We start from the raw sequence: 20,444 nt of genomic DNA, 5'->3' as shown, positions 1-20,444 counted from the left end.
GTTACAAAATAGGAATGCCCATGCCAGTGTGCTACTGCAGACACCTCTCCCTTTGCCTTTGTGCTTACTATCTCAGGCTGCACAATCATACATACAACAGGCTCTGGAGTAATCATCCTGCTTCTGCCCTTCTTCCCCATTTCTCATGCTGATGCACAGTGGTTCTTCAGTTTTATTACAAAGACAGAAAATACCGAGGTTCTTTGCTGAACACTCGTATCTATGAATAGGATTTGGGTTTACTCACTAAACCCAAATGTGCTGGTCTGCTCTTCAGAAAAAAAAACAAATCACTTTTTAAAATTAACACCTATTCAGTTACAGTCACAGAGCTCACTGCTGTGTTTACTGTAACATTGGTTTACTTCCTCAGCAAAAGTTACCTCCCAATCTGTATGGGGTTTGCAAGACTAACAGTGCTACAAGTTACCAGATTCTATCTCCTTTAGGGACCTCAATGTAAACTGTGTATTTATTTTCACCAACTCACATATGCAAGTTCAGCACTAGTAATTGGAGCATTTTTAACACATTCATGGATAAAAAGCCAGAAGGGATAACTGCTCACCTAGCTGCATCCCTCTGCTATGGATTTAGTTTCTTTTTCGTATTTCATAACACTACTTCCTTTAGGGAAACACTCAACATTAATCTTAAAATATTAGTCTACCACAATCTTTCATGAATTGTTATAACAGTCAAATACAGTATTAAAGACATCAATGGGAGCTTTTATGGCTTCAGCCTGCCACTAGATACAGGCAATAGCTCTTCAACGTACTCCTTGTCCCTGCAGTTTCCTTGCCAAGGACTCTTTATTACACTGAGTTTCCTGTGCATTCAACACACACCTACAGGTAACTCCCCTTCCACTCTATTCACTGGGAAATTTGAACCTCACAACAGATTTTCACCCACTAAACCAGTTCACCTCAACTGAAGTCTACTGTGTCTGCTCTTTCTCAGAAAAGAAAATAGCTAGGGGACACCAGTATAAATCTTGCAAATGATGGTAGTGCATTCTCACAGATGTATTTTCCAAGCAGGAAGACGAACTTGTAGAATGGCTGTGTAGCTCACATTAATCAAAGCCAACAGTTAAAACCCAAAAAATCTCATTAGACTTGATCTGTGGAATAATCTGAATCTCACACTCGTGAACTGGAGCTTGTTATCAAAACATTATTTACCTTTCAAACCACAGCTTTATACTCTGCATAAATGTTTTGTGAGGGTATATTTGGTTGTCTCTCAAATATAAGAGGATATCAAACAGCTCTTTTTGTAACTCAGCATCTTTCATACCCCTGTTGAAGTCAAAAAAGACCTGCAGGACATCCAAGGTTGGGACTAAATCCCTAGCCAACATTTCATGGTAAAGTTTAAATGCGTGGTCCATCTCTTGGTGACGGCTGAGTGCTTTGATACAGGATTCATAGTTTGTCCGTGAAGGAACCATAATCTCTTTTATTTCTTCCAAAAGAGTCAAGGCCGTTCTCCATCGATCTGAATTACTCAGCCCCTTGATAAGAAGGTTGTAAGCCCCACTTTCTAAAATCCTAAATCTTACTTTCATTATATCATACACATCAAGAATTTCTGAAGTCTGCCCCTGCTGCACACACAATGCCAGATATTTGACCAACAAAGTATATGCAACGTCACCATTACTCTTTGCCACATGCGTCAGCAAGGACTTAGCTACATCAATGGGGCTGTTGCACCTGATCATACTGTTAAACATTGCTTCTTCAAATACTTCAGGTGTTCGAAAGCCTTCCTTCAGTCTGTTCCATTCTTCAGCCCGCAAAGGCTTTTCTGGAGGCTGTATATTGGTAAACTTGTGCCTTAACGGTACTTGACTTATTAACTGCTTCTTTGAAGCTCCAACAGAGGAAGAAAAGCGGAATTTCCCTTCAGATACTTCTTTAATCTCTTCATCCCATACTTCTTCATAATCAATTTCAGACCTCTTCTTGGTAGGAAGGACATCAGGTCCTTTGTGATCCACTGGTAATGCAGTGCTGGAATATGTCATAAAAGTGAAATAGCTAACCTTTTCCCTATGGGGGATGCTAAAAGTGACAGTTAACAGTTGTTGCCATCTTGAAACAGGACGAAATATACGATATTTCCACAGCAAAGCGTGAAAAACTTGTTGACTAATCGGAGAAAAGAGCGCCATCACAAGTATTAGCTCACTGTATCTGACAAAGTTATTAAATGCAAAATACAGTTTGCATGGGGATGTTTATTATAAAAGCCCAAGGGCTGTAAGCTGTCTAAGCTTTAGTTTCAAAATGCTTGTTCTATGAGCACTTTCTGCCTCTTATCAAAACACAAAGTGGTAAAATATTTTTTCATATAAATCAATCTCTTAGACTGTGAGACTATTCATCCAAAATGAGGACACCTCTCTTCAGAGAAAAGAAGTCCTGCTGGTTTACAGCATATAATTTCTGTTTGCTGTTACTGGAAAGTACTGAGTGTGCTGCACACAGACGGGTAACTCTGATGCAGCCAGGCAAACAGGGCAGGGTTTTTTCTTCCTGACTTCATCCAAGCCGAGACAGAAGATTTCCTAAAAATAAAAATAACACAACATCACAACCTGCTCCGTGCTTTCCTGTCGTATCCACACTTTCATGCTACTGAACACAAAGTACCTCGACCACTTCAGGCCACGAATCCCAATCCTGATGCCTAGGGCAGTGCCAGGACGGGATTCCTATGTTGGTTCCCTCATACCTTTCAGCCTGCGACAAGTGCCTTTAATCGATTTCCCCAATCACAAATTCTGGGTAACGCCACTGCCACAGACGCAGAGCAACACCGCCGGCAGCAGTTAAAAACGAAATCCCACCTATGGCTATGAACGTCAATACGGGGAGCGTCCCCGCCAGCCGCGCAGGAAGCTGGTGCAGCTCCCGAGAGGCCCCTGTCGCCCGTGTGCTCGGTCCGGCGCGGCCCGCCCGCGGCCCCTACACTACAACTCCCAGCGTGCACAGCGGCCCGGCCCGGCCCGGCGCCTGCTAGGAAAGCCCTTCTCTCTCTCTCTCTCTCTCTCTCTCTCCCCCCCCCCCCCCCCCCCTTTTCTTCCCCTCTTCACTTTACCGCGCCAGAGGGTAACGAAGCGCAGTCCCGGCGCTGCGAGCCGCCGGCACGGAGACGCTTACCGCAGTGGCGACCCCGCGGCTGCTGGCGCTCGCCTCCCGTCCGCCCGGAAGCGCCGGCGGCCCCGCGCCTGGCCTTGGAGCCAATGGCGCCTCCCGGAGCTGGGCCACACGTGGTGCCGCGCGCCGCGGCGGGGCGGGCCGTTCCGCCATGTCGGCTGCGGGCACAGCGGCCGCAGGGTCCTGCGCTGCGGGCGGAGGGAGGGGACACAGCGCGTGCGGGGCATGGACTGGAAGCGGAGCCTGAGGGGCCGCTTGGCCGCCCACCGCGCCCGTGAGTGCCGCGGGGCCGGGCCCGGCAGCAGGGTGGGCAGGGAAGGTGGCCTCCCTGGGCGGGCGCGGCCGGCGGAGCCGTGGTGACATGGGGGGTGCGGGGTCAGGCCTGGCGGCGCGGCGCGGCTCTACCGCTGTCGCTTTAGTTTCCCGAGCGCAGGCGACCGCAGGGGCCAGACAGGCCTTGGAAGCGTTTTGCGGGCAAACAACCACCCTTGTGTTAGGGTAGGCGGCAGGAGGAGTGGTCTGGGCTGAGGGGCCGCCTGAGCCTCGGTGCTGTAGAGGCCGTGTGTCAGTGGTACACGGCCCTGGGACGGCTTTAGCTGGGAGCATAAAGAGAGCGTAACCGAGCATAAGGAGAGCTCCCCTAGGCCTGTGGTGATATCCCTGACGTTACCGAGTGACAAGTTTTTTTATGCTGCTACTCGCAGTAAGCATGATCTTAAACACGGCTGCTGCTGTGTCAGTCAAAACCGCATATCTGTTACAATGCATACCCTACAGAGCATCAAGTGTGTGCAGTTACTGAAAGAGGTTCTCTGTAAGTACTCAAATAGAGCATATATGCAACACGTTTTATCTATCTGTTCTATATTTTACGTAATAGGCTTATGCTTCATTCATTTCCACATAATATCCGTGTTGGTAAATGGTAGAGCCATGTAAACCTCACCACTAATTTTTTCAAGTTCTTTGTTACATTAAAACTGTCTGGAGCACAAGACAACAATTCTTTCCTGTGTTAATCCAGCTAAAAAGAGTGAGCAAGAGCTAAAAGAGGAAGAAATGGATTTGTTCACAAAATACTACATGGAATGGAAAGGAGGAAGAAAAAGTGTTAACATGTCATATACAAACATACCAAGATTTTATTATAGGGTAAGAGGCTCTTCTGTGTTAGTAAAAGAAAGTTGTGCTTATTCAAAGGGGTACTTTGCCTTCAGAAGCTTGAGTGAACGGAAATCTGAATGATGTGGATTGCTAACTGCATTTGTTCTGTTTTGTAGAATTGTGGATTTCAGCAGTTTTAAATAATTACTAAGCATCTTGCCAAAGGCTGTGAAAGAGTTTCCTAGTCAGGCAGTAAGCTTAGCTGTTACTAAAGATACTCTTTCAGAGAAGCTTCTGTTTTAACTAAATTTTGACATATCAGTGTTACAAATCTGTATTTTCTTGTTTCTATTTAGACACAGTGGGATGCTGTGTCATGAAAATCAGGGGTTATTGGTCTTGCATACTCAGGAGAGAGAGCTGTTGAAGGCGTCATCCAGCAGAAGTGCTTGGTCTGGCAATTTACGTGTGAGAGGAATCAGATTGGGATGAGGGACAAATTTAACATCTTGATACTGCTGGCACATGTCAACCTGACCATTCAGCTGCTATGTAATCCTGCGTGGTCCCATATTTCATAGGATCATGAGTTTCTGCCAATTAAGTTCTCAAGTATCTGCATTTCAGTTGCTGGATGCATAGGCAACCATCCAAGCTCTGGTAGCACTTTGAAGTTTTGCGTTTAGAGATCAGCAGAACTGTCATGCTAAGCATGACAAGTCTCTTAGACATTTAAACTTTGGAGAGTGAGGCCTACCACAAAATAGAAAGTTCTGCTCTCTCCTGGGGAACAGGAGTAAATGTCTTTCATGCATGAGCCCTCCTATTTTGCAACTGTGGCAAAGTCCTTACTGCATGGATTATCAGGTATGAGGCCTTTGTGCCTCATGTTAAAGATGCTTAAATAGATATTTCAGTATTTCAATAGTTTGAGACAGTATAAAAGTAATATCAATAATAGAATCAGCTGGTACTATGCAGCATTCTGCTATATAGGTCATTGCTGTCTGTTGAGAAAAGAACTTCATCAATGTGTCAGGACTACCCAAGAGTACTTGTTAGGTATGTAGTTTTTTAATAGTATCATTGTATAGAAAACTTAAACACCACAATGTTTCTAGCTGCCAGCTGAAGATGAAGTCTTGCTTCAGAAATTAAGGGAAGAATCCAGAGCAGTTTTTCTGCAAAGAAAAAGTAGGGAATTGTTGGATAATGAAGAGTTGCAGGTAAGAAAATGTTTTCTGTTTGTCTCCTAACCACTTCTGACAGACTTGCTCTTTCTGCAGAGTTTTATCTCCTGTCTGTCCACAGTCTCGTGGCATGGTGCTCTATATTTTGGCACATTGCCTGATTGTGAAATACTAGCTGAAGTGCTCTGTAGGCTATCAGTGTAAAGCTTCCTTGTTGTCATCTATGTTAGGTCTAAATCAATGGCTTCTAAGTTTTCCAGCACATTCCAACAATTTCCCTAGTAGGCTCAGAAGAAGTAAATTCTGTTTACATATCACTGAGAGAGACTCCAAGGATGGTTGATTTTACTGCTATGCAAAGACAAAAGGGATGTGACCCTAGAGATCCTAGTGAGAGAGAGAGTGGGTGTGTTTAATATCAGGGCAGCAAAAATGTCTCTTGCTTGCTTTTGTGGCTGAGGTGACAATGTGTGCTGATTAACGGAGTGAGCCTTGCAGCAACACCACCTTTTTTCTGCATTTCTTAGATGCTCTGTCATAAGCACACTGACATCTCTAGAGAGTTATCTTTTTAACCAAATATAAATGCCTTTTAAGAATCTGTGGTTTCTACTGGACAAACATCAGACATCACCAATGACCGGGGAAGAAGCAATGATTAACTATGAGAACTTCTTGAAAGTTGGTGAAAAAGCTGGACCTAAATGCAAGTAAGGCTTTCTTCTCTTGTATATGCTTATTTTGGGTGAATCTAAGAGGTCCTATAACTTTCTGTTGCTAAAATAGATGGAAATAGTTTAATGGGGAGGTATAAATCATGTCCACATAGTTCTTGGTGGTAGAACTGGTTGCTCTGCATTCTTGCAAATGTGTAGTGCCCTACATCTCCAAGGCAACTTTTGATAGAGATTCCTGCAAGAGGAGTACTGACTGCATCCTTTTGAAGAAGAAATTCACATCAACATTTTTATTATATTTGTGGCCAGTGAATTTTATATTTCAAGAGGAAACCATATCACCAGAGACAATGCCCAACCCTCCCTAATACCTCCTGGTGGCAAGTGTCATACCAGGTGATCTATCTGCAGCTTACAGTCAGTCTTTCTCCTTTGTGCTCCTGTTCAAGACTGTTGTGTGCACAGCTTTCTGATTGAGTTTTGAGCAGAAGCAGATTAGTTGTTAGTACTGTCAGGTCCATTTATGTGCCTGTCATTGCAGACGATTGGAAGCCACCAAATATCAGGGTACTAAAGAGAAATTAAATTTAACAAAACCTCTCAAAACTCCCACATTACCAAAGAGTCTCATGAGCAGTGAAGGCATCTGTTTTTTATTGAATTTACGATTGTTACCTGGTGGGATCCCCCTTGATGGTTGTAGTGTGGCAAATTAACATCTTTGAATACACAGAGCACAGGCTGTATTGTTAAAACAATGTTTTGAAGTGTCTCTAAGTTTTGGATGCTGTCAGTTCAGTGTCATCAGATGCACAGAAATAGCTTTGTGTTTGTGTTTTACAGGCAGTTCTTCACAGCTAAGATCTTTGCTAAATTACTCCATAATGATCCTTATGGGAGGATATCTATCATGCAGTTTTTCAATTATGTCATGCGAAAAGGTTAGTTGGTGCTGCTTTTGTGGTAATGAAACGTTGTTTTATTTTCAAGACTGTTTTAAGCTTCATTAGTTACTTGTTGTCACTTCAACAGCAGTGAGATCTCGCCCTTGGTTCCCAGTGCTGTTTTCTGGGGGCTTGGGATATTTTTTTGCAGTTACCCTATAGGAGACAAGAGTTCACTCCACCTCTGAAGTCTGCCTCTCCTGTCAGACAGGGATATCCTTCATCTGTTCCGTATATCATCATTTCCATTTCCTTTATTCAGACAGTGCGGTGAAGAGCAAAACAGTGACGTAGGGTGGCAAGTGTGATGCTAACCACTGCAACTGGACTCTCTGACAGATAGCTTTGTTGCTGTTCTCCCTTCTACAGAGTGGTGTTATCTATGTTTTCTAACTGTGCCTATCAAACATGTCAATAAGTTCTTGTGCTTGTCACTATAGCTTTACCCTAATATCAGCTACTTCTTGTTACAGATAACCACTTGGGCTGAAAAATGTTCTTTTTTTTTTTTTTTTACTTAGAACTCACTTAAAAAGATGAGGCTGGCTAGCAGCAAGGAGGGTTGCCTCATTCTTTTGTTCTCTTGCTCCTGTGTTCTTAGGTCTCGTAGAGCCTTGAGAAGGAGAGAATGACATCTTTCCCCAGAGCAGCTCAGCTTGTTTAACTTAAAAATCTTGCAGTGCAAGGGATGAGAGATGTGTTGAGCAGGAACCCTGGTGGGTAGGCATGCAGAGTCCAAGTGAAGGAGTAACGGGCCCATTTGCAACAAACAGCAAACCCAAATGCTGCGAGATAGGACACTTGTGGAGAAGTCTATGAAAATTCTGTGTTTCAAAGGCCTGCCCAGAAGGACGGAACAGAGATTCATTCAGAGGTCTTTGTTTAGTTTGTTTCACCCAGAAGTTTTAAGTCTTGTGTATTTATGTTGATATATTTTTAGTAAAGGAAAAAAAAAAGCAAACAACAAAAATCCAGTCAAATCAACTAACCAAAAATGTAGAGAGAGGAAACCTTTTGGCATGTCCCATCACAATCAGATTTAATTTTTAGGCTCTGGCCAACATAAGGTCCCATCACAGCATTTGTTTGCCAGCCCTCTTGGGTCAATTGGATAAGTATCCTTGGTTTTGCTGCCTTATGCCATTGGAGTTGCCTAATAAAGTTTTCTCAATAGCTTGTCTGTGCTGAGATCATATTTGTTGTCTGTCGTACAGTATTCCTTGTGAGAGCTAAAGACCAGGCCAAGTATTAAAGGAAGAAAAGACTTAAATTCCTATAGGAACTTTGAGTTAATAGTTGAAATTGGAATTAGTGATTTCCTTCTGCTACGTGTCCACCAAAAGAAAGGATGGGAAAGCAACATGTTGAAGGGAGTTACTCCACAGCTGCTTGAGCTGATCCAAACTGGGGCAGCACAGTCCAGTATTTGACCTTGTTTTGATGAAGCTCATGCAGTGGAGTGGTCAGCCTCCAGAACGGTGCTGCAGTGGGGAAGAGGCTGTGGTCACCCTGAGCTTTAAACATCTTGAGCTGCTATGCCTCAGGTGTGTGATGGTATTCTCTAACCAGCTGAACTCAGTATTGAGATTTAGAGGTTTTTCTTTTATATATTTATTAAAGTTTTGGGAATAGCTGCAAGTATTCACATACTCATGCCAAACATGTAGCATTTTGTCTTTCTCCTCCTTGCCTCCATCTGAAGGATTTCCTGCAGTCTGTGAGCCTTCCTCTTCATTAATAATGTACACAGTGCTTTTAGGAAAGGCTAAGAGAACTTCATCATTAATGATTACATTAATAACTGAATAATGATGAAGAGTTTCCCAAAGCACCACCTGCTTCCAGTAATGCCCTCCCTTCAGCAGGAGAGGTGATCAAGCCTGTTTGCTTTGTCCAAACAAGTCAAGCCTGGTAAAAGTGTCTTGGATCACTGTGGGATGTAGGATGCACTGTTTTAAACTTCAGCTAACAAAGAAACAGCCTCAGTGTACAACCTCTTGTCACCTCTGAGTGACACTTGGTCTGTCTTGGCAAACACCTTGAGATGAGTGTTGGTATGAAGCAGCACTCAGACTTTGTAAGAGGAACTTTTAAACTGATTCTTCATAAAATAGAACTGAAATTTAACATAGAGGCTGTAAATAATATCTTTTATGCCTAATCTATACCCCATTTCTCTTAATGTGTTTTAAGAGTGGTCTCATGCGCATTGTCATATATATTGCCTGGTTAATGTCCCTTCTCATTGCAAAAAAAGTAGATGCTGATGCTATTCTAATGCTCCTGTGGTGACCCAGAAGTGAGGTCAGGAGTCTTGGCCATAGCTGCCATGTCTTGTGCTGCACGAGGGACTGTAGCAATCTGTACGCCACATGACACAGCTGTTTTTAATGCAGTGAAAATGTGCTGCTACCTGTATCTCTAGTTTGGTGAGAGACGACAAATCCGTATGATTCCATGTAGCAGATAAAATGTGGTGTCAGCTTAGCTGCTTCTCACATCTAGTTATTTATAAGGCAATCTTGGCCACAACCTATCATATATTGCCAATGTCTCTTACCAACCCAGAGACTGAAACAGTGTTTCATGGATTTGCTGAAGTCTCAGAAAAATGGAAAATGGAGGGGCACACTTCAGATGCACCAGTGCCTTCTGGCATTTAGAGTAACTTGACATTTTGCTGGGGCCTCAAAACCCTGCTAGGTTTCTTGCATTGTAATTCTGTTTTCTGTTTTACAGTGTGGCTTCATCAGACAAGAATAGGTCTCAGTTTGTATGATGTAGCAGGACAGGGCTACCTCAGAGAATCGGTAAGTAAATTCTTGATTAACTTAATGTCTGTCTTTACTCAAGTGACAGCATCAGAAAGGCTCCTATTTTGTTCTAGTCTTACATCATAAAAGCTTGCATCATAATCTAGATTTGGAGTGGACACACTTGTTTGGATAAATAGCAGTCTGCATTCTAGAAATTGGGTGATTGTGCTGCTAGCCTTTTGAACACATGGATAATTCTCTGCAAAAGAGATCGTAGATGGAAAGGTTTCATGTCATTAGCACATTACTAGATTTAGTAGGATATGGTAGAAATCACAATTAATTGTCCTCCTGTTCTAATGGGAGTTAAATTCTAAGTAAGGTTTTAGTTACCACTCTACTTAAAAAAAAGCTTGTTGAAGGATACTCAGAAATAGGATAATCCAGTTAAGAGTTGTGCATTTGTATTTGAAAAATGTACAGTTGAATGCATTTATAGTGATATGTAAATATCGTCTACTTTGTTAACATTCTGCTTTATTTGTGGACCATTTCAGCCAAGGCATCACATATGTATGTATGTGACCTGGGATTGCTTGCATGGTGACAACAGCTTATTTGCCTGCTTTCACACTTTTTCCTGCATTTTGTGTTGTTAACAAAGTGTACTCGAAGGCCAGAGTGGAATACAGCTAACATGCAACAATGCCAGGGTTTAAAACTTGTCTTCCCCTCTTTCTTAATTCTGCAGGATTTAGAAAACTATATCTTAGAACTCATCCCTACTTTGCCACAACTGGATGGTTTAGAAAAATCTTTTTACTCCTTCTATGTCTGCACAGCAGTTAGAAAGTTCTTCTTCTTTCTGGATCCTCTCAGAACAGGTCGGTCCATGGTTCCAGAATTCTGAATATGTGGGTGACTTTCACTTTTAAAATGTTTCCACTAAAGCTACCTGTGTTTTCAAAGAAATGTGTCATTGCCTTGTAGGCTTTCATTCAGCAGTCTTGTATTCGAAGATTACTCTTATTACTTCTACAGATAATATATTTTAATGACATCCCCATCAAGTGTGGTAGTATAGAGTTATAGAAATGGACAAGATAATGTTTTATCATAATGCCTCATTAGCAGTGGCTAATTTTGTAAGTGTTTAGAGGGGAAAAGAAAACACAGTAACTAATGAAAGAACTGCTTGGCAGAACAGAGACAGAGCCGCAGATATGCTCAAGAATTATTATTGTGACATGCTTTGCAGTTACAGCTGCTAATCCGTATGACAGATGTAGCTCCCTCATACGACAGTTTGCTTTTTCCTGTGCCCTTGATTTAAGTCACAGCTGCATGTGTTTTCAAGATCTAGCTGTGCTGCTCAAAGACATTTGAGTTGTGTGGGCAGTAGCCTCTGGCAGAGGTAATTACGAACTCCTTGGGGGGAGGTGTGAAGTTATAATGCCGTTATTTTGCACACCAGTCACAGCTTCACTAGCAGAAATGCATTCTGTTCCCTTAGCTTTGTGTCATGTCTGTAGTTTCTGAAGATGCAAAAATATTACATCTCTTAAGAGACTTATTCCAAAAAAATATTTTAAGCATGTTTTTGTTGCATTTTTTATTTTACATTTGAAGTCTATGTTGAACATATTTTTAATCTACTTTTCTATCTTTTAACTCCTCTTCTGCCAATACCAGGCTAGTTTAGTTCAGTCATTTTAAAAGCTTATTTATTTTATCTCTTACATTACAGCCTTATCCTTGACACTAGAAGATGAGTTTGTTTTGTTTTTTTAAAAAGCCTTTTTCTTCTGCTCAGAATACTTCTTTCTTAAGCACCTAAATGAGAACAGGCAAATGGATATGTTGTCTGGGTGACTGTTAAAATGTGTTTTTCTTTTCTTGCTGCAGGGAAAATAAAGATACAGGATATTTTAGCTTGCAGCTTCCTGGATGACTTACTGGAGGTAAAGATCTCTTAGCACACACTATTGCATTTTAATGTGCTCTTTCCAAATTCTAACTTTGTGTTTTGCTTAGTTAAGGGATGAAGAACTTTCTAAAGAAAGTCAGGAAACAAATTGGTTTTCTGCTCCTTCAGCATTAAGAGTTTATGGTAAGTTCTTTGATATGTAATCTCTTTTTTTTGTCCCCTCTCTGCCTAGTATGACTTAGTCACATTCTTAGCATTATTTTTCCTCCTGTTGTGTCACTTTAAATCCTCCTGATAACTTGTCTTTTCAACTCCTGCAACCGTCCTTTTTGTGTATCTTCCTGACTTTACAATTTTAGTACAGGATTCTTATGTAATATTCTGAGTGTTCTGTTCATGCTTTTTCATCACATGTAGCTCTTTTTTTTTCATGCTTACATCAGTTTATTTATAAATAATATGAACTTAGTCTTCTGCTGCTTTCTCTGTATAGACAGGCTTTACTTTTGAGCCATTACCTTAAAGTAGAACTATTTGCACCTTCTTATGATATCCCACCTTCCTATGTTCTATGCTCATTGAGGATGCTCTATGAATATGATACTCATCTAGCACATTCCCACCCAACTGCATTAACTTTATGGTGAAAATTAAATAGATGTTTAGGAAGTGCTGAATTTTCTTTCTGTGTTGAAATAGTTCTTTGCTGATGAAGGAATGTTACATTTTACCCTCTGTCTCCTCCCTAGGCCAGTACTTAAACCTTGATAAAGATCACAATGGCATGCTCAGCAAAGAAGAGCTGTCCCGCTATGGAACAGGGACTCTGACCAACATATTTTTGGACCGTGTCTTTCAGGAGTGCTTAACTTACGATGGTGAAATGGTAATCATGTATTTCCACTCCATTGACAAAATAAAAGCTTTGGGTTATTGAGACAGGAAAGGTCCCACAACCAGTGTCTTTAAATTACAGAGTAGCTTGAGGTAGAATAACTTTTCTTTATCATGTGCACACAAATGACTGTGCAACAGGTCACAGAATCTTAGGGATTGGAAGGGACCTCGAGACATCATCTAGTCCAACCCCCCTGCCAAAGCAGGACCACCTAGGGCAGGGTGATTGCAGCGTGGCTTGAAGACAAGTTGCTTGTTTTGAAAAGCAGAGGTGATACAAAGTCCAGCCACCCCTGGGTTAAAGCTTCTTGTAGATTCAGCCACATAAAGTGCACATTGAAAAAAAAGTGTAAATGTAGCAATGCTGTTTGGTTACATGTACTTCTCAAAAGAGAAGCAAAGAGAAGGGACATGCGTGACACTAGTGCCAGCTAGCTAACCTGTCCACTTTTCACGAAGACAATGTGAGGAAGTGGGTTTTGTTGTAAGCTTTCCATAGCTGTGAAAAATGAGAAATCTTAACTAAATTAGTTAAAACAAAAACTTATCTCTATATTTATGTTGAAAGCTTTACTTAGTGTATTGCTGCTCTTGTTGTCTGCATCCAGACAACTCAACTCTTAATAGTGATCACAACTAGAGTTGTCACAACTAAATCTTGATTGGGAAACCAGGAATCAGTCCTAGTGAAAGAGAAGTGTGATACATATTTGTGATGTCTGCTGATACTTCTGCCATGTGATTTGCCAACTGCTTACTCCGATCTGAGGATTATACACTGTAGCAGGCCATATAGTTCACTGTTTGGTAGCAGCAGGCTCATCGCCGCTGAACATTTCATTTGTGATGACGAAAACTTTTTATATGACTTTTCTTCACTAGTTGGGTATGTTCAGCAGTCTAAAAAAAGATGTATTAAACACTGTTTTGAAGCGTGTATTGTATGCTGAATTTGAATTTCTGCTTGACTTCTGAAACAGCAGGATTTCCTATCGTCGTCAGTCCTTAAAAACTAACTTTTTTGTTCATGTTGGTGGCAGCAGCCATTTTCTATTTCATGTTGTCTTTTTCAGAAAAAACACTGATCCCCTACAATGAAATAGCTGCCAATTATAAAGTTCCTGCTTGCAAAATCAATTTAGAAAGAAGACTGTAATAAACATGATTGTATCTACTTTTAGGACTATAAAACCTACCTGGACTTTGTGCTTGCATTAGAAAACAGAAAGGAGCCTGCAGCTCTGCAATATATTTTCAAATTGCTTGATATAGAGAACAAAGGATACCTGAATGTCTTTTCCCTTAATTATTTCTTTAGGGTAAGTCTCTTTATACAGGTAGGCCATTTTCTGTGTTTATAGTGTTATAGCCTGTGTGCTTCTGCATTCACATCTGCAGGGAGTCACTTTAAATTACCAGTGCCCATGGGGAGGCCAGTAACTACTTCTAAGAAGATTTAAAATATTAAAAAAAAATAATATTCCAAAACTTGGAAAGAATTCAAAAGGTGTTTTTGACATTTTATCTGCAGTTGAAATTAACTGTTTGGTTTTGTTTAGGAAAAATGATTTCTATCGCCTTTTTTTTAGAACTTCTCCTAAAATTGTTTAATGATTATTAATGAAAATCTCTTGTGATGATTCTGATTGGCTCTTGCCCGTGGTTTTAATTTCCACTGTAATCCTAAAATGCAGTAAAAGAAATGAAAATAATGAAATGCAGCATTGGGCCTGTGTAGCTGTGGGATTTTTCATTCAGTGTATTGGTGGCGAAAAGCTGCTTGCATTTGTCCTGCTCTGGGGTTTTAACTGTTGGTCCCAGAATAAGTTTAAAATAAGCTTAATTTTTTTTTTATTCAGAGTATAAATTAGCTTAAGGCATGTAAACATCTTCCTCAAAATTGGCGTTTGTCAGGGTTTGTTTTTTTCTTTTGCTTCTGGCTTGTAGTGGTTTGGACTTGGGAAGTGTTGGGGTGGATATTTTGTTGTTTTGTCTGGTTTTGGTTTTTTGCCCTTGGTAGATACCCAGGATATTTTGGGAAGGGGAGTGTTATGCAGTGAAGTAGCATTTTTGCTGTGGATACTTAAGACTGAGTTACCAGTGTGATGCTGTTTTCATGTACAAGAGCCCTTCAGTGATACCTGTTGAGACAGAGGGACAAGCACTTGGATTTTCTTTATGAGGCTCTTTGTGTTATGACCATAAAAAGAAACCAAATCGGTGGCCTTGGCGGTATGCTCAGAGTGTGAGGAGCAGGGTACAGATTTCATTCAGCTCTAACTAAGGCATCCAGGCATCCTCAGGATATAGTCTCACATCCACATTGTTTCTGTATCGTAGTTAAGACTGTAGTCAAATGTGGACTATGATAGTGACTACAATCATATGATTTTGTAAATAATAAGACTTCTTATCTGGAAAGTATTTTCTAAAAAGGAAAGGCCTTTTTTTAAACAAACAATACTGAGCAGTATTTAGGATCCCAGAGAAACTACGCACCACCACACATTTTCTCTGCCTACTTTTACAGCTCACCATTCCCACCACTTTCTCCTCTTCTGTTCACATAGCAGTAGGATTCAGGGAGGCCAGGGGCTGTATCAACCATCTCTGACTTCAATAAACGGTGTTAATTCACATATTTATATTTTAAAAAAACAGGAATTCTAGTGTTTTCATAGTGTATAAGTGATTCTAATATGAAAACAATTTAACAAGGTAATTCAGCATAAGCTACTGTGGCGTGGCTATTTTTGTGCATGTCTGCAGTTACGTACTTACTCTTTGGTTTAGTTATTGAAAAGATTCCTCAACTACAGCAGGTGCTTGATCATGCTCCAAAATGTGTCCCCCCCTTAACACTTTTGCAAATGGAACTTTCTAAGTTTTCCTTGAAATCAGAACAGTTCCTTTTGACTCTGAATAATTGCTTTTCTGCTGGTGTGGGTGTGGGTGATACAGCTCTCCTGACAAGGCTGTATGGCTTGTGCTGCCAAGTCAAACAGTTTTGTTCATAGCTGTTATTTGCAGGTAGAGATTTGGTAATGGAGCTGATTAAATAGTACCACATTAAAAGAACTAATAGTAGAGAATACCATTTTGTTCAAAACAAGAAATGTCCACTTACAACATGAAGCAGGAGAATCCTTCCATCGACAAATGCTCTGATAGACAACTACATCATCTCCCTTGCATTATTATTTGACCAAACGTGAGTACAGGTTCCATTTTCAAAGTAATTGACAGTATGAGTATGCTTTGTCTGTCTGCTGGTTGGTCTTTTTGCTTATCCCTTTCCCTACTCTGTATTTCACACTCTTGTCAGAAAAGTAAACTGTCTGGTCTTCAGCTTTCAGTGCTGAGTGATAACATTCAAGTGTCTGCATATCCCATTTGCAGAGCATTCAGACACTGGGCACGGTGAAAGTTGGATTCTTACCACATTGACCAGGAACTGTGAACCCAGAGACGTGTGGTGTTGATTATGCCTTACCTCACCCATGCCTCTCCTGGGGGAAGAGAACTGACTGCAAAGCTGTACCATAGATGCTGTTACAGGGCAAAACAGCTTTAAGATGCAGAAGCATCAGAAAAGTTGAATGCAGATCAGTATCATGCTGCACTAATTCCTAAGTTTCTTTCTTTTTTTCCAGGCTATTCAGGAACAAATGAAAATCCATGGCCAAGAACCAGTTTCTTTTCAGGACGTCAAGGTTAGTTTTGCTGAATAGAGTGCTACGTGAAGTACTTGAATAAGCAGTTCATCATTTCATACTGTGGTTTCTACATTGTTTTATAGAGGGGATCTGACTTGTCCAGCCCATAGGTTTGAAAATGTCCTTCTATTCAGCAATTACTCTGTAACAAATGTGATACCCAACTCTTCTAGTAGTTCTTACTAAGAGCCAAAACACCCGTTAAACGCATGTCGGTGTGCCTTACGCTTGGAGATGCTTGGTATGTTTGGTGTATGGTTCAGGATCTCTTTATTACTGCCCACTTTACATTTGGCAGTTTTCGTACTTAAAAGAAAGTACAAAAGCTGCTACAGGACTCCATACAAGTGAACTGAGTTTCATGTTGCCACTTTGAGGCCAAGGACGACTCAGAAAACCAAATTCTTACTTGAGATGTGGGAGCTGAATGCACTGTTCCTATCTATAGCCAGTTACTGTGCTTTGTATCTTTAATGGTTTGGAACTTGACAGCTGATTTATTTTTTAAATTGGTGTGAGTGGTACTAGTTACCCAAGGGTCATTCTCTGTGTGATATAAAGTAACCCTTATTCTGCTTGTTAATGTATGGGGCTTTTTTCCCCAATTTTGACTCTTCTTTCATAGGATGAAATATTTGATATGGTGAAGCCTAAGGACCCTTACAAAATCTCCCTTCAAGACTTAATCAATAGCAGTCAAGGAGACACTGTTACCAGCATTCTAATTGATCTGAATGGGTTCTGGACATATGAGAACAGAGAGGTCCTTGTGGCAAGTGATAATGACAGCACTGCTGATGTTGATGATACGTGACTTCGAACAGGAGCAGACTGTACCCATAGAGATCCCTCAATCTGATGCACTGACTGGTGGAAGCTGGAAACATTCATTGTCTGAATCAATGCCTCTTCCATTTTACTTCCCTCCCCTTCTCCCTCCACGTAATATAAAATGTGGTACGTACATGAATCGCAGAAGTCATTTCTGAAACCAAAAAAGCAAATGCTGTTAAAGAGGTTAAAAGTATCTTCTTTTTTTAATAAATATTTTTGGACTTTTTCCTGTGTACCAAGCCTTATTCTTCTTCGAGTACCTGACGCTAAATGTCAGTTTGCCCTGAAGGGAAGGATGTAGTTCTTCATACCTTCAGCACTGGCCTGGATGCACTCAGCCATCCCAAGTTCCTGCTGCAATCTGTATGGCTTCTGCCTACAGTAGCACTGTTCAGCATTGTGGTGAAAAGGCAAAACTCTTCAGGAACAGCTAAAGGGTTTAGGCCTTTTTCTTCTACGTGTGTCCAGCTTTAAGTGTCTAATAGAGAAGGTAAGTAAAAAACTTGAAGTGCCTCCACTCAGCTGGGGAGGCCTCAACTGAGTGTTTACAGCTCAGTCCCTGGGATGGTGAAAAAGGAGGGGAGAGAAAAGGGGTGATGATTGTAAGGAGGGAGCAGAGGTAGTACGGTGTTTGGAATTTCAGTGCTTGAATACTCAGTCAGGACATGTGACTCAGTAAAGATGAAAACAGTGAACAGGCCCACACTCAAGTTTCAAAGACGACACAGTTTTAAAGGAAAAGCCACAGTCAACTTCCAGTTCAAAAATTATATTAAATATAAAATAACCAATTAATGCATTTACAGAAAAAATAAACTGTTATGAAAGTAACCAGTTTCATACAGTTTGCAAACAACTGAAGGAAGGATTAAGTTAAGGCACAGTGAGTAATACAGTATTCTACACAGAGATGTTCAAACTCAAGGCAGTGAGAGCATTTCTGATGCAACAGATAGTAGGGAAAGAAGAGGAGAAAAAACTTAGTAGAAAAGCAAAGCATCCTTTAGCTGTAAAGGTTTCATTCTCGAGCTATGTGAGACTTCCTATCTTTGCCAGTGTCAGAACTCCCAAGACACGTGTTTCGTGTATTCCCCAGCTGTTGAGCCAAGCCCTCCCTTGCCAATGTGTCAGGCAAAGGAATGATTTCGCACAGCTGTAGTGCTGGAATGTTAAGGGCAGACAAGAAGGAATTTGTGCTCTACAGGACACTGGTTCAGGCAGAAAGTTGTACAAAATACACAACTGAACTCTGGAAACTAAGGGCCAAGTTGCCTGGCTTCTGATTGTACATCAGGCTCCTTAGTTGGTAGTGGGACCAGGGCCAGGGACCTATGATGATACCCAACATAAAATTCCACGGAAGACTAGTTTGTAATTAATTCCCTTTCTTTTCTAAGGAGTCTCAGGGACAGAAGTAATGTTTCATATGGTAACCAGTACAGCCTCTCTGCTCCTTTACCTACAGTTCTCTATAGAAAGTGACTGGGGCACTGACATCTGATTGTCACAAAGTTAAACCATTCACCTTGTACAAGCTACAAGTGGAACAAGTCATTGCAGTAAAACAGCCTTATTGGGATTTGGGGCCACTTGAAAGCTCTGGAGCTACCTGTGTTTCCCTTACACATTAAAATTCCTGTTGTTGCAGTACTGCCACCACGAGGTTTTGTTTTTTTAAGAAAAAGGAAGAATTGTACAGTTTGGTTTTGTGATTTCTAGTTACGTATTGAATGCTAGAGGGGAGAAAAACACCTGCAGTGGCACAGCCCTTACTGGTAATTTAACAATGGTCTGTTTAGGTTACTCAGGCAGTCCATGTCCAAAAATACATTCATAGTTCTGGATTGGTACCATCCCCAGTGTCCAGTGCATTCAGTGTAATTTAGCAAGGCTTTAGTTTATTTCCCAGGACCATTCAGAACAGGTGAAGTATTCAAGCAGGTGCATCTCTTTAATACTTGGAGTGAGAACATCTTACCCTGTACTTTGCCACAACAGCTGCACACTGTTAGCCTCCAAGAGAGCTGGTACTTGGTAATAAGGGAGTTTACAGCCTCCTTTAAAGTTGATTTTTTATAACAAGAGAAGTCAGTGGACCCTTAAATCTAATTAACATTAAATCTAACAATATCTCTTGGGTTAAACAACACAAGGAGAAAACCACATGCATACAACAGTGACAATAGATAGGGACAATCAGACGCTAGTGTAAGGACTTGTGAGTTACAGGGTATTGATTCTTATTAATCTATTCATAGAGAGCCGAGTTGCACATGACGTGCAAATCAGAAATAGGTGTTCAGAAGGAGGAAACAGCACTGCCTCTGCAATCCACGGGTGTGAGAGACAGCAATTCAAAGAAAAGACACTTTTACTTGCTTGACACAGAAATGAGCTCACACATTCCATTTTAGACCATGTATTTGTAGTGCAATTTTCATTGTAACCGGAGTGCGGCCTGGGCGGGACGCCTCAGCCTTGGCTGGGCAGGCAGAGAGCACACCTGGCGCAGCTCTCTCCCGATCAATAAGAATGCTACAGGTTGTACTTCAGTGACACAGATAATCCTATTTTTCCTGCTTCTAGCCAGATTGTGACACCTGACACTTCCTATTTCCTACGAAACAGAGCTTTACACTTAAGGAGGGACAGGAACTGCATCTTGTTTATTTTCCCCCGCAGACTGGCAGTCTTCCTCATTTTCAAAGTTTACATTCACAAATGAAGTGCACGCTGTTGCTTCGGGCTGGTCTGTGTGGACAGGAGCTTCAGCCTGAGGATTGTTCTGCTGTTCCTGATGCCGTCTTTCTGCTTCTTCTGACATCTTGTTTTCCTGTTCCTCCTCTTCCTCCTAAAAATAGATTCGTAAGCTACTCTTTACCACTTACCTACATTCACTGGAAGTCTTTTAAGAACATACCAGTTCCTACTACAAGGGTAGGACATTTTTTCTACTAGAAAATGGTCACTGGTTGATCATAAGATACATTCCAGAATTCTCATTGTGGGGAGGAAAAAATCACCAAAAGAGAAAGATTAAACTGTGTTAAATATATACTGAAAAAGTGTCCCATGTCTAGATAAGTAGTTTTCCGTCAACAGCCATACTGATGGGTCTAAAGCTTTTTCAGCTCTTAATAATGAAGAGCTATAAAATATAAGCAATAAGAAGCAAAGCTTTAAATATGTTTCCCATCTCTTCCAAATGAATATTATTAAGAGTTTT

General features: G+C 41.1%; 3 protein-coding genes across 10 annotated transcripts in view; 1 reads left to right on the top strand and 2 right to left on the bottom strand.

The window, feature by feature from the left end:
- Nucleotides 1-3,251, bottom strand: part of PRORP (protein only RNase P catalytic subunit) — a 46,672-nt gene extending 43,421 nt beyond the window's left edge. For 2 of the 5 annotated variants that reach the window (XM_061998709.1, XM_061998714.1), the window contains exons 1-2: nucleotides 3,115-3,228; nucleotides 1,191-2,581 (exon numbers count right to left, since the gene is read on the bottom strand). In XM_061998709.1, coding sequence (XP_061854693.1) covers nucleotides 1,191-2,185 — 995 coding nt within the window. In that variant the 5' untranslated portion in view covers nucleotides 2,186-2,581; nucleotides 3,115-3,228. The other 3 variants (XM_061998710.1, XM_061998713.1, XM_061998712.1) reach the window with 3 other exon arrangements.
- PPP2R3C (protein phosphatase 2 regulatory subunit B''gamma) lies at nucleotides 3,130-17,444 on the top strand. 3 transcript variants are annotated; one of them, XM_061998716.1, is made up of 13 exons: nucleotides 3,130-3,447; nucleotides 4,198-4,325; nucleotides 5,399-5,503; nucleotides 6,065-6,177; nucleotides 6,988-7,085; nucleotides 9,828-9,898; nucleotides 10,596-10,728; nucleotides 11,750-11,805; nucleotides 11,879-11,954; nucleotides 12,521-12,657; nucleotides 13,850-13,987; nucleotides 16,322-16,381; nucleotides 17,010-17,444. In XM_061998716.1, exons 1-13 carry the CDS (start codon nucleotides 3,399-3,401, stop codon nucleotides 17,196-17,198), a joined length of 1,353 nt encoding a protein of 450 aa, XP_061854700.1. In that variant the 5' UTR covers nucleotides 3,130-3,398; the 3' UTR covers nucleotides 17,199-17,444. The 3 variants fall into 3 exon arrangements, 2 of the variants coding, with proteins under 2 accessions (XP_061854700.1, XP_061854699.1); XR_009818967.1 differs by lacking the exon at nucleotides 17,010-17,444 and adding an exon at nucleotides 15,699-15,879 and having other exon boundaries at nucleotides 3,154-3,447; XM_061998715.1 differs by lacking the exon at nucleotides 4,198-4,325 and having other exon boundaries at nucleotides 3,158-3,447.
- Nucleotides 17,445-17,977: 533 nt separating this feature from the next.
- Nucleotides 17,978-20,444, bottom strand: part of LOC104550292 (signal recognition particle subunit SRP54) — a 38,107-nt gene continuing 35,640 nt past the window's right edge. The window contains exon 5 of one of the 2 annotated variants that reach the window (XM_061997569.1): nucleotides 17,978-20,069. In XM_061997569.1, the coding sequence (XP_061853553.1) occupies nucleotides 19,857-20,069 (213 nt within the window). In that variant the 3' untranslated portion in view covers nucleotides 17,978-19,856. The remainder of the gene's footprint in view (nucleotides 20,070-20,444) is intronic. The other variant, XM_061997570.1, reaches the window with a different exon arrangement.

Source organism: Colius striatus, chromosome 6, assembly GCF_028858725.1.
Source record: "Colius striatus isolate bColStr4 chromosome 6, bColStr4.1.hap1, whole genome shotgun sequence".
Classification (NCBI taxonomy): Eukaryota; Metazoa; Chordata; class Aves; order Coliiformes; family Coliidae; genus Colius; species Colius striatus.
This window is presented reverse-complemented; position numbering and strand designations above follow the sequence as displayed.